Here is a 17,261-nt window from a genome sequence, read left to right as displayed (position 1 = left end):
CGGAGGGCTGAGGTCTGAGGTGTGAACCAAGACTCACCTGGGAATATGGGTGATTGCTGGTTTTTTTTTTTTTTTTTCCTTTATCACTTTTAGAAATATCCTCTTTTAGAAGCCAGCAGGTGGTGTGGTGGTTAAGGGAGCTGGACTCCCACATGGCTTACTGTGGTTCGAGTACCAAACCTGGCAGCTTGCTTTCTCACTTTCTCCCTCTCTTTCTCTCTCTCTTTCTCTCTCTCTCTGTCCCTCTTTGTCAAGATTAAATAAATAAAGTTCAATGAAATAATTCCTTTTTTTTTTTGAGAGTTTTTTTTGAGTTTTTTTTTTTTTGCTATAGGGTGTGTGCGCTCACCACAAAGACAGAGAGAGAGAGAGAGAAAGAGAGAAAGCAAGAAATCACCCCCTAGGGGAGATGGCCACGCCACAATCCCTTCTCCACCATTCTCCTCTTGGGATCTTGGGCACGAACGCACACGCGCCTAGTGTGAGTTTAAGCCACTGGGTCTGGGACTTGAATCGCAGTCAACTACATGGGAGTCCAGCGACATAGCCATTACTCCAACTGCTGGTCTCGAAATATCCTTTTAATTAGTTCATTATTTAGTTGCCAAAGGGTGCATGTACGCACCAGAGAGGGGGAGGGAGAAAGACTCCCATGGGGTGTGGTCACACTGCCATCCCTCCTCCTCCCTTTCTCCAACCAGGGATTTGGGGCATGCTCACGCATGCGTGTTTCTCATGGCCCTAGGACTGGGACTTACAACACAGTCACCATGTGGGATCCAGCTCTCTGAACCAGTAGGCTACAGAGATAGCCTAGAAACATCTTCTTTTAAAATAATAACATGCGAAGTGAATATAGTTAAGTTGTACAACTTGACATGGTGAGGGACATACACGGATGAAATGGTTACTCTGATTAAGTTTGAAAACCAGTCTATTTCTTCACATGGTTATCATTTTTTTGGGGGGGTCGTGGCCAGTGAGAACACCTGAAATCTACTCTCTTGGCAGTTGTTTTTTTAGAAAGGTATTTTTTTTTTTTTAAGAATTATTTTTATTTAACTTTATTTATTTTACTTAGACCAGAGAGACAGAGAGAGAAAGTAAGCAAACAAGTCGCCAGTCTGGGACTTGAACTGCAATCAACCGTGTGGCAGTCCAGTGCCCTTAACCATCCCGCCACCTACTGGCCCAGGCACTACCATTTTCAAGCTATCTAAGTTCTGTCTCTGCTCCTTTTCTCATTATTGGGTGTGCCCTGGGGAGTGGGACCATAACTTGGAATATTCAGCACCAGGGAGAAAAAAGAGGGACCCGGAGAATGGGATTCCTTGACATTTCTTTGGTGAGAAGGCTGCTCTTCAGTGGACACAGATCTGTAGAGTTGTCACATGGAACCCACAAATCACAGGCCGCTTTCGAGATGACTCAGACTTTCTGCTGAAAGAGCACGCTGGGGACTGCAGCCCGAGAAGGCTCCGTCCTCAATGAAAGGGTGAGCTCAAGGCCTTGAGCTCAAAATACAACCAGAGGCCAGAAAGTAGCAGTTGTTCGCAAGCCGCTTTCTAAATCTGGCCTGGGGCTGCTCTGGTTTCACTTAGGGACCCAGCAGTGCCCCAGCACGCACTTAATACTCACTGTGCTGCGGGTGACCACAGAGTGACCGGAGGGACGCCGGGCAACCCCTCCGGAGCCAATGGCTCAGCAGCTCAGCCTCATGCAGGTCACGGCAGTGCCCTCTGCAGATACTCGGTTCACTTGAAGATTATACTCTTATTTTTAAATAATCACCCTTGAAAACGTCTCTGTGGAAGCGGTCAAACTTTGGGAAGGTCTAAGAACGGTTGCTAGCAGAGGAGCCCTGACCAGAGAGCCAGCCACAGTTGACCCTGGATGTCAAGTCAAGAGAATACTCGGGGTGAAGTCAGGTCCCTGGCTCAGGGGTGGCAGCACGGAAGCAGCAAGGTCAAATGCTTTCACTGGTGATTAACAACCTCTAATTCTTGACAAGGACTGTTGTAGATCATATCAAGGAGCTCCTGACTAAGAAACAGGGTGTTCCGTAAGAAGGAAAGAGGTGAGATCTGGAAAGCTGTTTCTGGAACTCTCTAATCATCCATGAAGGACAGGTTGAATGTAAGGATTGCCTCACTGTAGGCTGCCGTCAGGTGACCCTGCTGTCACAGGTGAACGCCGGCACTGCCACTGTCAGCAGTGGGTCAGAGCGAGCGAGTAACCCCAGAGAATCTGGACCTGAGTGCAGGAGGGCTATCTCTGGGAGACAGACGAGAAGATGAGCACATCGCGGCTCAGAAGTGCCGTGATGAGGATGAAGAGGAGGAAAGGGCTTCACAGACGGGGATGCTTACTCAGCTGTACCACACCCAAACCGTGGGAGTACCTAAAGAAAGATGGTGTAGGGGAACCAGCAGTTAGCGTAATGGCTATGTCGCTGGACTCCCACGTAGTCGACCGCAGTTCGTGTCCCGGACCCGGTGGCTTAAAACTCATGCCGGACGCGTGTGCGTGTGTGCCCAAGATCCCGAGAGGAGAATGGAGGAGAAGGGATTGCGGCGTGACCATCCCCCTGGGGGGTGATTTCTCACTTTCTGTCTCTCTCTCTCTTGTCTGGCGAGCGCACGCGCCCTATAGCAAAAACCTCTCCAAAAATAAAAAAGATAGATGGTGTGGGGAAGGAGGGTCTCAGAGACTAAGCAAGCCTAGTCTAGGGGGAGGGGTATAATCCTTGTTCCAGACGCATCATCTTTTCAGGTCAACGTACATCAACTTATCTCAACCTAAAAGCAATAAATCGGGACCAGCAGTTAGCGTAATGGCTATGTCGCTGGACTCCCATGTGGTCGACCACAGTTTAAACTCAAGCCGGGTGCGTGTGCGTGCGTGCCCAAGACCCTGAGAGGAGAATGGATGGAGAAGGGATTGAGGCGTGGCCATCCTCCTGGGGGCGATTTCTCGCTTTCTGTCTCTGTCTCTGTCTTTCTGGCGAGCGCACATACCCTATAGCAAAAAACCTCTCCAATAAATAAATAAATAAATAAAAATAAAAGCAATAAATCAGTAGTTCTCAAACTTCGGCCATGACTTGAAGTGACTGTTAAATGCAGATTCCCAGGATCCACTCTCAGAAAGCACAAATCAAGGCCACTGTGTAATTCTGGGCACCTTGCCTAGGGATCTCACACTGGGAAACGAAACGGATGTACCCATGGTGTCTGACGTGCAGGCCCCCTGACTTGGCTCTTTCTTACCCAGAGAGGCCGAATGTGCAGGCCTGATGATCCTAATGTCTTGTTCACAGATAGGGAGTCTCATCGCGAACTGTCTTCTGCTTCATGCGTGGGTCTCCTTCGCTTAGCGAATCCACCATGTCAGTTCAGACTATTTTTCACCAGTCCTTTCCTTCCTGTACCTTATTATTTTTGTTTGTTTGTTAAGACAGTGGCTCACTACATTGTGACCGTCCTGCCTCAATCTCCCACCTGGGACTGCAGGTTGACCCACTGCACACCCGGCTCCTTCACTGGACAGGGTGTGAGACCAGGCCAGCCTTCTGCTCTCAGTCCTCTTGCCTAAGCCTCCCTGAGCTGCTGGGATTCCAGGTGCACACCTGGACCTTACAGCACTCCAGGATCAAACTCAGGTCTCCTATGTGGTCCCAGGCCACAGAGCAGTGTCTCACAGTGACACCCTGGCTAGGCCTGTTTTTGCATAAAGTTTTCGTAATGCAAATATTGCATGTTAGATGAATAAAACAGTTCATTGTGAAAAGGCGATGATAAAAAAAAATGGAATGTTTGGGACCAGCAGGTGATGTAGAGGTTGAAGCGCTGGATCCCGCATGGCCAATTCTATGGTTTGAGTCCCGGACCAAGCGACTTGGGAAACACGCTGGGCATATGAGCGAGTATGCCCAAAATTCCAAGAGAACAGAGGAAAAGGGATTGTGGTGTGGCTATCCCCCATGGTGAGGGTAATTTATCACTTTCTCTCTCTCTCTTTCTCTCTCTCTCTCTCTCTGGTGAGCACATGCACCCTGTGGCAAAGACAAACAAACAAACAAACAAAAAGCAGTAACGACAACAACAACAAAAAGAAAGACAGATAATAAAACGGCAGAATGTTTGCACACTGTTTAGTCACACTCTCCAGAACGCCAAAATATAAACCCAGCTAATTGTACTAACGGTCAAGACAAGCACGTTAGTAAGTCCAACTACATAAAAACCTTTTATCTATGGATAAAAGATATCACAATCTAAACAAGAAAAAAAAATCTAAGTGATAGAATGGGGGGAAAATGTGTTTTTTATATAAAAGTCAGAAGTTTGAAATTCAGATAATTTAATGACTTATTACAAATCATGTTTGTTTTTAAAAGCAAGTGGCCCCATACAACATGGACGAGAAGCTGTATCTGTGTGCAACCATTGGGATACACTTACACTAAAAAGCTGTTCACTGGTCATCTGAAATTTTATCTGCAAATTGAATCTGAAAATTATTGGCATTTTTACTTTTTAATCTGTCAACCCTGAAAGAATATAAACTTTCAGCTTGTAGTGTGAAAAACACAGTCTACAATCATCACAAAAATGCTTCATGTTATCATACAAACAAAACCAAACATAAACAATTTTTTTTTTTTCTCATGAGATTGGAAAGCATTTAAAAAAAAAAAAGTCCTGTTAGCGAGGACAGAAGAGAATAGGCGTTTGATATAGAACATATCGAAAAGCACACTGATAAAGGCTTTTTGGAGTATCTTGGCAGTGAGAGGCCTAAAATGAGGTCTCATGTGTGCTGATAAAATTAGGGGGACACCGACTGGCCTAATCTCAAGCTCCCCGCCCCACAACCTCCAGGCTTTTTAAGGGGACCAGGCACAATCTCTGTTTATCCCTGAGAGATAGATTTCAGCTGCCCCTGGCCCGTCGAAATATTCAAACAAGCCAATCTCACATACTCCTGTGAGAAACAGCAGTGCCCCCAGCTCCTTCCCACCCTCTCCTCACTCCAAAACCTGCCCCTCACAGGCCCAGGGTCGTCCACTCTGTCCCCAAGTGCAGCCCTGGGAGGCCCTGCACGGTGTGTGGCATCCTCCTCCTCAGCACTGTGGGAAACCTGACTTAGAAACTGCTGTCTCTTCTGACTATCCAGCACTGGGTGCTGGGTATCCAGTCAGTCCCATCACTGAGGGTGAGTGTCTCTCATTCACCAATGAAAACCGCTTTGGTGACATGCTGAAAACAGCAGGACCTTCACATTTTCCAGCCTCTGTATGTTTAACCTGGAACTATCCCTTCTAAGATATCTACTAAGTGAATGCTCTCCCTCCCTCTCACGCACTCATACACGCACACACAGAAGATGCGTGCACCAACAAGGAGCTTCACTGCAGCACTGTGCGAGTGCAAAACTGGAAATAACCTGAAGGACCGTCATCAGGAAGCGACGAAATAAATGACAACGACTGATCTAGGAAACACTGTGTGACAGCTGAAGAGGTGTAGAAAGAATAGATTTGTTACCCTAACCAACACGTATCATGCACTCCTGCCCAATTTACGACGAAAATAAGCATCTACAGATTGTATTGCTGGAAGTCATGACTTATTTTTTTCTATGATTTTCTCTGCAAAAATGCATCCCGACTTTTCCGACAACCCTGTATATATGTGTGTGTGTGTGTCTGCATTTAATAAAGACTGGGAGAGAAAATGCCATATGGATCATAGTGGTTGCCTCTTGCATAGAGGATGAGGTCGCTTTTATGCTTTACACTGTATAATTTTATACTGTTTGAGCCATTTACAGTAAAATTTCATACTAGTAATAATTACGTGATGCTATATACGGAAAAGCATATAAAAGTACACGAAAAACTCTTGTACACTAACGAGTGGTGAGAATTTGCAGCTATTAGTGAAACTGAGCAGGGAGACCAGCAACCCCGACTGTCTGAGCACCCGAGCCCTCAGACCTCTCCTGGGCCTCCATGCCAGGGGTTTCAGGAGCCCATAAGTCCTCGGCTTCCCTCCAGGACTCCAAAACAAAAGTACCTCATTCACAGAGTCATTCACTGATGTGACATACACTCTAACACATTTTTGCAACTCTTTTGTCACCTCTCCTACTACCCCTGTCTTTATCCAAAAAAGAAAAAGTTAAGAAGAGAAATGTTTGGCCCCATAGCGCAGTGGTAAAGTGCTGTGCATCAGCGGTTGGATCCCACCTGGCTGACCTCAGTTCCAATCCCGGCCCTGTCCACTGAAAAACCGCAGGTGTGCGCGGGTGTGCCCCCAGTCCTAACAGGATAGGAAATGGAGGGAAAAGGACTGCAGCTTGTCCGTGGGATGAGCTCTGGTGCTTGAGAGAAAATAAAAACCCAAGCCCCTGCTGTTGCTAGTGCGAACACCCAGACAAGCCTTTAGCAATGGTTCCTGTTCCTGGTTCGAGTCTCAGACCTTGCCACTTGCTTTCTCCCTCTCTCTGTCTCTCTGGTCAGATTAAAAAATAATAAAAGCAAACAAAATAAAATAATTCTTTAAAAAATTTAAAAACTATGGGGACCAGCAGTTAGCATAATGGCTATGTCGCTGGACTCCCACGTAGTCGACTGTGGTTTGAGTCCCGGACCCAGTGGCTTAAACTCACTCCGGACACGTGCCTGCCCAAGATCCCGGGAGGAGAATGGAGGAGAAGGGATTGCGGAGTGGCCATCCCCTCTTGGGGGGTGATTTCTCGCTTTCTGTCTTTCTGTCTGGCGAGCGCATGCACCCTAGAGCAAAAACATCTCCAAAAAAAAATTAAAAACTAAATTGAACTGAAGAATTTAAGCTCTCTCCTCGTTTCCTCCCTTCCAAGATGCCAGTGGGCCCGCGATTGCCACGCAGGGGCCCCTGAGGAAAGCCCGTCCCCGCACTCCCCGCCTCCCCAGGCTTTGGCCCAGTACCAGACGGGCCTGCGCCACGCGCAGCCTGGGCCGGGCCTCACCACGCTGATGCCGTCGTTGAGCAGCGCCTCCCCGAAGATCATCATGTAGAGCTGCTCGTTGACGCGCGCCTCCTCGAACACGGCCAGCACGGCCACCGGGTCCACCGCCGAGATGAGGCTCCCGAACAGCAGGCTGTGCAGCAGGCTGAGGTCGCTCAGGCCGAAGGCCTCCACCTGGCACACCAGGTAGAGCGACAGGCCGATGCCGAAGGCGTTCACCAGAGCGCCCAGCACTGCCCACCACAGGATGGAGCCGATGTTCTCGAAGAAGGGCCGCGTGGGCATGAAGTAGCCGCCCTCCAGCACGATGGGCGGCAGGAGGTACAGGAAGTAGATGCTGGAGTCCATGACGGGGGGCGACTTGTGGTCGGTGCCGAAGATGACGCCGCCTACCAGGGCCCCGACCAGGATGAGCAGGCAGCTCTCGGGCATGAGGCCTGGCAGTCTGGGGTAGAGGTGGAAGCCTGGGGAGGGCAGAGAACACATGTGGACGCTGGCAGAGGACCCACGCAGCGTGCCTGCTGGAGGCCTTTGGAAGCCCAGCAGATGGGACCCTGGCCAGCTGCCTGGCACCAGGCCTCGGCTCCTGTTTGTAGCAGGAGCTGGAAGTGTGCCAGCCAAAAGTGACAGCCGGGACCTAACGCGCAAGCACCGCCTCGGTGCACGCTACAGGACCGTGGTGCTCCGCCAGGGGGCGGCACCGGCCAACCACCTGCTTTCCGCACCTGCAGGGGTTCCAGGCCACCTGAGAGGGAAAGGAGAGGGAGGAAGCCTTTGCACTCAGGCAAGCCCAGCTTTAGGGCTCATGGCCTAAAGGACTCAAGCTATGAGACAGGCGAGGGGCCAGATGGTGGTGCAGGTAAAAGCCCTGGACGCGTGAAAACGTCCCGGGGTGTCCTGAAACCTCCTCTGTGTGTGGGCCCAGGGGCCAGCAGCCATGACCCAGGTGGGTGAGGCTGGGAGTGTAGCTCAACGTGAGGACCCTGTGGGGTCCTCCCTCTCCCTTTTTCTTTCCTCCTCTCTAATGGGATAACTAAATAATTTTACATTAAAAAACATTAGGGACCAGCAGTTAGTGTAATGGCTATGTCACTGGACTACCACGTAGTCGACCGGGGTTTGAGTCCCGGACCCGGTGGCTTAAACTAAACTCACGCCAGGCGCGTGTGTGTGCGTGCCCAAGATCCCACGAGAAGAATGGAGGAGAAGGGATTGCGGCGTGACCATCCCCCCAGGGGGTGATTTCTCGCGTTCTATCTCTCTGTCTCTGTCTGGCAAGTGCACCTGCCCTATAGTAAAAACCTCTCCAAAAAAAGGAAAAAAAAATTAAAAAACAACAAAAACCCTCATGCAGTCTATCGCTGCCTCAACCTCGTCCTGAGTCAAACCTACATCACCTCATTCCTGCCCTCAACAAATAGGTACACAAAAACGAAGCCTTATTTTGTTGGCCTTATGTAACCAATGGCACTGCCATCCGGTCACTATCAAACGAGGACATCGAGTCATGTTCTCATGAACTGCCCTCCATCGTCCTTACCGTTCATGCCATCAGTTCCATGTTTCTTCAGTCACCACGCTTCAGCTGGCCCTACAGACCCCCCCCCTCCATTTCCACAGCCTCTGCCTTTGATTAGGGTCACCTCAGTCTCCATCCTAGTTATTACTCTCCCGTCTCACTGGCAGGGCCCCAGACCATCCCACACTCAACTGTCCGAAGAGTTTTCTACACCATGCCTGTCGGATTGTCTCATTCCCCAACTTAGACGCTGAAGGCACATGAGGCGTCTCATGGATTTTTAACCCGAGGATATTTGTTGAGCCCGGGGTAAGGTCCAACCTACTGTGAAGTTCTACGAGGTGGAAACCAGGTGAGAGTTGCCCTCCCACTCCCACTGTTGACAGAGTTTTAGAAGCGAGAGATGACCAAATTAGAAGAGCAAAAGACCATGACATGTAAGTGTATGCTCCCTCCCACTCAGTTTGCTTTCCCACTCGGTCTATACAACACACATGGTGGCCAGCTGGTCCCTTCTCACTCTGCGGGATCCTTTCGTCCTTATTCTATTACCACGGCCTGCACTGTCCTCTTCCTGGGTCTGTTTTGGTCCTGCTCAGTCTTTCAGACTAAGCTTTTCCCATCTTCCTCCAAGGAAATAATATATCTTCCTCTGAATTTTCTGTACCTGTCCAGTACAGGTATATCTTCCAAGTTGTGTGCATTATCTCCCCGACGAATCTCTAAACTCCCCAATTTAAGCAGAATAATTTACATCTTTTTAAAAAAGTTTATGCCTTCCATTAGCAAAAGAGACAGAGAGAGAAAGAAACAGCACACAGAGTCCCAATCCCTGTCCACCCCGGCCCTCAGCCAGCCCCAGAGCATGGGCACATGTGAGCCTGGGGTACTTAGGGAGGTCTCCAGATGTGAGCTCGGAGTCCTGCTATGTGGAAGGGAAGCATTGCCTTGCAGAGTGTCACATTTCACTGTGGACCCACCCTCTGGCCCCAGTGATGTACAGCTTCGTATCTCCCCAAAGTGCTTAGCAAGCTTTCTGTTGCAGAGCAACTGGTCTGTGTTCTGAAACAATCTGCGAGTGTGTAGATGAGTGAGCAACAGGTTAAATGTTTGTCAGAGGAGCTTGTCCTTGGATAGAATCCGACAAGTTTGCTGGAGAACGCCTAGGATTTCAGCAGCTGTAAAAGAGGATGGAAGACCGGAGGACATGAATGCATTGGAAATAGTTATGGACACTGGGGACTAAGTGGGAGGGGAGTGGGAGAGGGGAAGAGTGCAGAGAAGGAAATATGGGGAAGAAATAGAGGTAAGACATTTGTGGGACACAGCTGTGGTTTATTACCTGTTGAGGATGACGTGTATAGTATTTTCAACTGGACTGCTCTGAGGTGTATACCATGCTAGGTGAATTCTCTTTGCAAGCTAAATAATATATAGGGATTGGACATATAAATAATAATAAAAAGAATAAAGAGAGAATGGGAGGCGTTTCTGAGGGGAGATCTTCAAGTGCAAAAAGAAAGACAGTAGGGTGAGGCAGAGGTAGCCCAACCACATATTTCCGACATTTATTGAGGAGATCCTCTTGCGTAGAGCCAACTTTGAACTGGGAAGAATATTGGCACAAGAGCTGAAAGGTGATTTTGAGTTTAATAATGGAAGGCCTTGAGTTCAAAGGTAAGGAAGGTGAACTTTCTCCCACAGGCCAGGAAGAGCCAGTGAAGGTCTTATGGTGAATGTTTGGGTTCAGCCATCCAAAGAGGGTATGGGTTCTCCTGCCCACAGCCTTGAACCTGTCCGTTCACACTGAGCGGCTAGGTTAATATCTAGAGTATAACTCTCCCCACCCCCAGTCTGAACCACCGGCTTCAAACCCGGTTTAAGACACCCCCCCCCCCACCCCACGCAGCCGGCTTTTTTTTTCCCCCCCCGCCAGAGTCCTGGAGTCTCCATTTCCTAAAAACGATCACTTTCTCTCCTCTCTTTCTCCTCCTCCTCCTCATCCCCCTCCTCCTCCTTCCTTAGTGCTTACTTTAACCAGCTTAACTTTTCCCTAACATGTAAAGGAGGCGGAAGAGCCCGCGGTGGTTTTCCCAGGCCCTGTTGTTCCTTGGACTGGCCCTACCTGCTTCCGGGAACTGAGCTTCCTGAAGTGGATTGCGCATTCGCCTGCCTCAAGCCAAGCTGCTTATGTGATAGCAGGAAGAGGCTGCAGGGAAATGCTACAGGAATTTCCTTTTTAAACCTTTTCCCCTTACCAGCAGTTAGCATAATGGCTATGTCTCTGAACTCCCATGTAGTCAACCATGGTTCGAGTCCCAGACCCAGTAGCTTAAAACTCATGCCGGGTGCATGTGCGTGCGTGCCCAAGATCCCGAGAGGAGAATGGAGGAAAAGAGATTGCGGCATGGCCATCCCCCCTGGGGGGTGATTTCTCGCTTTCTGTCTCTCTGTCTCTCTCTGTCTTTCTGGCGAGCACACGCGCCCTATAGCAAAAACCTCTCAGAAAACAAAACAAAACAAAACAAACAAACAAACAAACAAACCCAAAACAGTAGAGTCGTCACTGTGAGGTTTTAGCTCCAGTGCCTGAATCTGGAAGTTCTGATTGAAAGTCAAAGTGGGCCTTACATTAAGTCCCTCCTCCCCAAAGGTTTGAGAACATTCTGTGATGTTCCAAGAAGTGCAATTGAAATAAAGACACACTATGGAGTTCAAGGTGACTTTTAAAAATTCTCGTCATCCTGTAATACATTTATTTGTAAATGCATGGTCCGGTGTCTTAGAAAGGACTGGGGGAGTTCCGATGTTTCCTGCTAGAACCTTACTAAGATCACCGTCTTCCCCCCTGAACTAGTGCCCTGGTCATCAGCACAGACTGCCTAAGTCGTTAACAGATGTGCCTTGATAGAATGACCAAATAAAAGGATAAATGATGATAATAATGATTATTAAGTATATTCCGACTCAGGTTTTATAATATAGCCTTTAAAACCTCATATTAATTTTCTTCATAGAGATAGAATCTATGAAACATTGTGATGTGTGCACATGTGCGTGTGTGTGTGTGTGTGTGTGCGTGTGACGTTAAAGTTTCCTACATCATCATCATTACTTTGCTCCTGGTAAAGGAATCATCATATATAACTCCCAGCCCAGGGCTTAGCAGTGAGTGTGTGTGTGTGCGTGTGTGTGTGTGCGTGTTTATTGCCCTGTTGAAACAGAATCTATGAAACATTCTGATATATGTATGTATATATATATATATATACATACATACATATTCCTTCCTCCAGGATGGGAAGTAACTGGTCTTTTTTCTCCTGTCCCCCATATCCTTACGAAATGTAGAAATAATCTGAATTCTCTTTTTTGGGGGGAGAGGTTTGTGCTATAGGGAGCGTGTGCTCTCCAGAAAGACAAAGAGAGACAGAGAGACAGAAAGAGAGAAATCACCCCCCAGGGAGGATGGCCATGCCGCAATCCCTTCTCCCCCATTCTCTTCTCAGGATCTTGGGCACACACGCACATGTGCCTGGCGTGAGTTTAAGCCACCAGGTACAGGACTTGAACCTCTGTCGACTACATGGGAGTCCAGTGACAGAGCCATTACTCCAACTGCTGGTCCCAAAATAATCTAAATTCTTGAAGACTAGCAAATATAAACTTGTACTTGAATAGGCAGCTGTAGCCTACCTAAAGTGTTTTCTTTTCCTGAACTATGTCAAATCGACATAGAATCAAGAGCATTTGGGCCAGCCAGTGGCGTAGTAGTTAAGACGGCTGGATCCCGCACGGCCCCCTGAGCACCTGGAGCCCTGAAAGACACACCAGGCGTACATGCTGTGCCCAGATCTTAGAGGAGAATGGAGAAGGGATTATGGTGTGTCCATATTCCCCGGGGGACGATTTCTCGCTTTCTCTGTCTCTTTTTCTCTCTTTCTTTCTGTCTCTCCAGCAAGTGCACACACCTATAGCAAAATTTCAAAAAGAGAGAGAGAGAAGATCAAGAACAGTTAAGCCAATAGCTTATGAATAAGAGTATACTTATAGATATTTCTAAGCAAAGCGAGTCTGGGCACACACAGTACCTTTAAAGAACACGGTATTGTTTGTAGTAATATAAAACCAAGGTGAAATGCACCCTTTCTGCATTTAGACGTTGACTGAGAGACAGAGTGACTACACAGTCAGTGACGGTCTAGTCTCCTGATCCCATTCCGACGTCAGTCATCACTGCAAAGAGGAAGCGAGGGCGTGTGTGTGTTGGGAGGTGGGCAGGAGGGAGAGGGGACATAGAATCTAGCATGATTTGCAAAGGAAAACTCAAATCGTTGACCATTATCAGTGTCCAGGTGAAAGATGTTAGACCCTGTGCTCTGAACAGAGGCTGGTATCCACTTGCAAAGTCATTTTGATGTGACTCTCTTTCTTTCTTCCTTCCTTTCTTTCTTTCTTTTTTTCTTTCTTTCTTTCTTTCTTTCTTTCTTTCTTTCTTTCTTTCTTTCTTTCTTTCTTTCTTTCTTTCTTTCTTTCTTTTTTGGAGAGGTTTTTGCTATAGGGCGCATGCGCTCGCCAGACAGACAGAGAAAGACAAAGAGACAGAAAGCAAGAAATCACCCCCCAAGGGGGATGGCCATGCTACAATCCCTTCTCCTCAGTTCTCCTTTTGGGATCCTGGTCATGCACACACATGCATCCAGAGTGAGTTTTAAGCCACCGGGTCCGGGATACCCTCTGTGTAAACTAACTTAACAAATTGCACAAGACTCCTTAAATGAACAAGTCTCAGTCTCACAGTTTACTAGCCCAGAATGAATAGCAATTCCAAAGGAGCACCTAATGAATACACAGTGCACAGCACCCATGGGAGGGCATTGGGCCAATAGATAGCCCGAGGACGTTAACTGCTAACCCTCCTCGCTCAACCCGTATTTTACGCCCATCCTGGAGGGAGGGAAAAGAAAAAGAAAAACAAACAAAACAAAAATCTGTATTATTTATACATAAAAAACCCTTACACACACACACACACACATATATATATACACACACACAAGTATTTATTTCAGACTGTTTCATAGCGTCTATCTCAATAAAGCAATCTACATACTCAGCAAGCATGTTTATAGCTGGGCGAAGGTGACATTATGCTCCTTAACTGAGGTAATTGTATCCATTTTCAACTCCAGAATGAGCTGCTTTTAAGGATCCACGGGGTGCAGTAAGATGAGATAGTCACAGAGCATAAACCACTACTTTGGCTCTTGGCACAAAGAATCTTTGATGGAATTTAATCTCTTCGTCAGGTAAGAGCGAAGTCACTTTCATTCACTTTATTTCACATAAGAAACCAGCGGCCCCGCTGGCCGTCTTTGGCTTCGGTGTAAACCAGTATTTTACCCACCGATATCACCTCACGTGCCTGCCCCACGTCCCTGCTCTGAGTGACAGACGAGAAGCCTGTGGCTGTCCTGCTCCTTGCTTTCAAGTCACAAGGAGCACATGCCACTTTTAAAGAATAAACAGTGGGACCACGGACCATGGGGCAGAAAGGCAGGAGGCATATTTTACAAAAGAAACAGCATGTGGTTCCTAACATTTCCAACCGGTTTTACTCTGAGGTCTACATGCTTCCTTCTTCATATATATTTCAAAGCATAGAACTTGCGAGTGCTACGTATCAACTAATGTCATACGGCTGTTATGCTGAAATGAGGAGAAGTCCAACCACCCTGACCCAGAGGTTGCTCTTCAACTTCAAAGCTTGATCCTGAATCATGAACTAGCTTTGCAAAAGGGCATTTCGACTGTCACATTTTTTATGTCACGGTAGTAACAGTTAAAATAGACTTAGCCCAGCATCTGTAAGGTATTTTTATACATATAGCTCATGCAAAAAACAGCTCTTACAACCAAGTGTTCCGGGACTTACCTATTTTTGCAAGAGATGCTAGAAGTATCCAGAGAGTAACCTCATAGGGAATTTGCACATAATCATAATCCAGTTCAAAAACAGATATTCTCTCTTCTGGCTCTGAGCTGGCAGCAGCAAACCAAGCCCTAGGCACATGCTGGGCGGTGGAATTTGCCCATTCATTCACATCAGAAGATGCTTCAGAACACTGGAGGGCCACTAGCAGTAGCCACCAACTCCAAGGACCGAGAGACACAAACATCTGGAAACCCATGCTCATGGGCTTCCTCTACCTTCACCCTCTGTGCAGGTGTGCCACGCACCTGCAGTGGGGAGGACTCCCAGAGAGCCGCTGCACCCACTTTGTCATAGGTAACATACATACAGTTCACGGGGCATTCCAAGAAGTGTCCACGTATATAACTGAGTTCTGGCTGGAGATGTTTCCTAATCTTCTTTAAGTCATTCGAGTTCAGGCAACTCAGCTTCCGGCTCAAACACAGTCCTTCGACAGACTTGGTAAACCCTGGAGAGCTACCTGTAGGACCTCCATCCAACCACGACCTGAGAAGCGATTTATGACGCGAAGTGAACACCTCTCCCTTCAGAGCTGTTTCCTCACTTCACTGCATACTGCTTTCGTCTTTGTGAATGACAATTTAAAAAGCAAAACAAAACAAAACAAAAACACTGCAGTGTTCACCATTGGAGTCCTCCAATGAGCAAAGGGGTCTTTCCTTCCTTATTAGATCCCAGGAAGGAGCAACCTGCCCTGCACCTGTTCTGTCCCTCCTCCCCCTGCTCTCTCACTTGTTTTAAATGGCCAAAGCTGCAGGTAGCTCTTAATTATTTGCTCTGATTTGACTTTTGTCATGAAATACTTCATCTAAGTGCTCTCTGGAGGTTACACTACTGCCACCTAGTGGACACCTGTGGAACGACACCCTCAGCAAGTTCAATGACGAGCAATCAAGGTGATTGGTGGCGACTACCACCCACAGCAGCGCACTTTCGAGAATGAAGAGCCGGTGTTAATAATTACGCTGGACCATGGTCCAGGCCTGTCCTGGAAATCTACGTCGTAGTGTCTATAAATGAGGAGGCGGCGGCGGTAACAGGCATGGTAAGGAACTTCAGGGCGACTGAACCCCGTGAGCAGTGACTCATAGAAGTTCCAGCTCTCTAGAAACTTTACTGAGCCTTATTTAAAAACAAAACGTCCAAGGACGAACCCCATAAATACATCTAAAACCACAGTTTTGAAAAACTCCACAGCACACCTGAATCTTCCGTCTTGAAGGATTTTGTTGTTGCGATCCATTTGTGCAAAAGACGCAAATATCACATGTGGATGGAACGTTCGATTCAACTCCCTCCACCTTGGGCTGGGAATTGAACCTGGACCTCCTGTGTGGCCCCTGGCTGTGGAGCACAGCGTCCGTGGAGCGTGCACCACCACTCCCATCCGTTCTGGGGATTTCCCCGAGGAGAGTCTAGGGAGCTCCTTACCTGTCGTCCTGGAAGTGCCACGTGGACCTTGCCAGGTTACTTACCTTCCGAAAGTTTTTTTTCTTTTTTTTTTTTTTTTTTTAAATGAAGAGGGGAGGAGACTATCTACCTCTACCTCACTTTCTTTTTTTTTTTTTTTTAATGAAGAGGGGAGGAGACTATCTACCTCGTAGTGTAGTGTGGCTGGAAGCATTAAGTAAGATAAAGAAAGTGAAGTGTTTGGCATATGGTTGACAATAAATGTTAGGATTTTTTTTCTCTTATTCATGATAGCGCCTGTATATGTGCACATGAGAGAGAGAGAGGGAGAGAGAGAAAGAGAGAGGGAGAGAGAGGGAGAGAGAGGCACCCTCCATGAGTCTGGTTGCACCGTATCCCCCTCCTGGCAGAGCCCGGGCACTTGTGCATGTGTCCAGTATGTTTGACCAGGCTGACCAGGCTGGGGATTTGAACCGTGGTCACCATGTGAGATCTGGTTTCTCCTGAGCAAGCAGCACATTACCGCTGTGTACCGCCAAGCTAACCCTAGTTTTTATTATTCACATCACACTTATTATTTTTTTAAACAGTCATTTTACTTCTCTCATGACAGGGTATGTGTACATGTGCACGAGGGAGAGACCCTGGCACCCTCGGCCCCCTTCCCTCTGCCCTCCAGCTGGTCAGGAGCAACGCCGGCATGCAGATGTATAGTCAGACCATAGAACTAAGAGCCTCCAGAATTCACATGCACATTTTTTCTCTTTCCTTCGCAGTGTGTCTCCCACTGAAATGAGGCTATCAGTCGGACTACAAGGGCACCATCCCGAAGCAATTATTTTTCGTGAAAAGAATCCATCAATAATAGCCTCGTAATCAAATGTTGCTTCATAATGTGTTATTTTTACTTTATTTTGTTTGCATCTTATTGTTTGGTGGTAGGGCCAAATCTAAGAATCAGAAAACCTCTGTTTTCAAATCTTAATTAGCTGACAGATTTTAGGAAATTCGCTTTAACTTTTTGAGTCGTTTTTTTTTTTTTTGAAATGAAGATGCAATCCACACCAGCTGTCCCCTGCTTCCTCTAAAATTGCAACTCTTCGTGAATAAATGGCAGCGCGTCTCGCCTTGCAGCCACCAACAGCTGACAGTACAACGCTGTGGGTGGAGCAGCACCAGCACTCAGAGGGAAGTGGGCTGCTCCAGTCTGCTGCAGCCTCTGGACGCATGTGCAGGCCCGGACTCGGCTGTCGGCTTTGCCGCCTCGGCCTTGCTTCCTCCCATGCAGGACTGTCACACGGATACTTTCCCAACCTAGGTCCC

At 47.6% G+C, this 17,261-nt stretch overlaps 1 protein-coding gene across 1 annotated transcript in view; it reads right to left on the bottom strand.

Moving 5' to 3' along the window:
* The window catches only part of SLC9A4 (solute carrier family 9 member A4), a 73,287-nt gene extending 58,563 nt beyond the window's left edge, over positions 1 to 14,724 (bottom strand). Inside the window, exons 1-2 of the mRNA XM_006166623.1 lie at positions 14,469 to 14,724; positions 7,015 to 7,478 (exon numbers count right to left, since the gene is read on the bottom strand). Of these exons, the coding sequence (XP_006166685.1) occupies positions 7,015 to 7,478; positions 14,469 to 14,724 (720 nt within the window). The remainder of the gene's footprint in view (positions 1 to 7,014; positions 7,479 to 14,468) is intronic.
* Positions 14,725 to 17,261: the final 2,537 nt, after the last annotated feature.

The sequence above is a fragment of the Tupaia chinensis genome, unplaced genomic scaffold (genome assembly GCF_000334495.1).
Source record: "Tupaia chinensis unplaced genomic scaffold, TupChi_1.0 Scaffold144276_1, whole genome shotgun sequence".
In the NCBI taxonomy this organism is placed as follows: Eukaryota; Metazoa; Chordata; class Mammalia; order Scandentia; family Tupaiidae; genus Tupaia; species Tupaia belangeri.
This window is presented reverse-complemented; position numbering and strand designations above follow the sequence as displayed.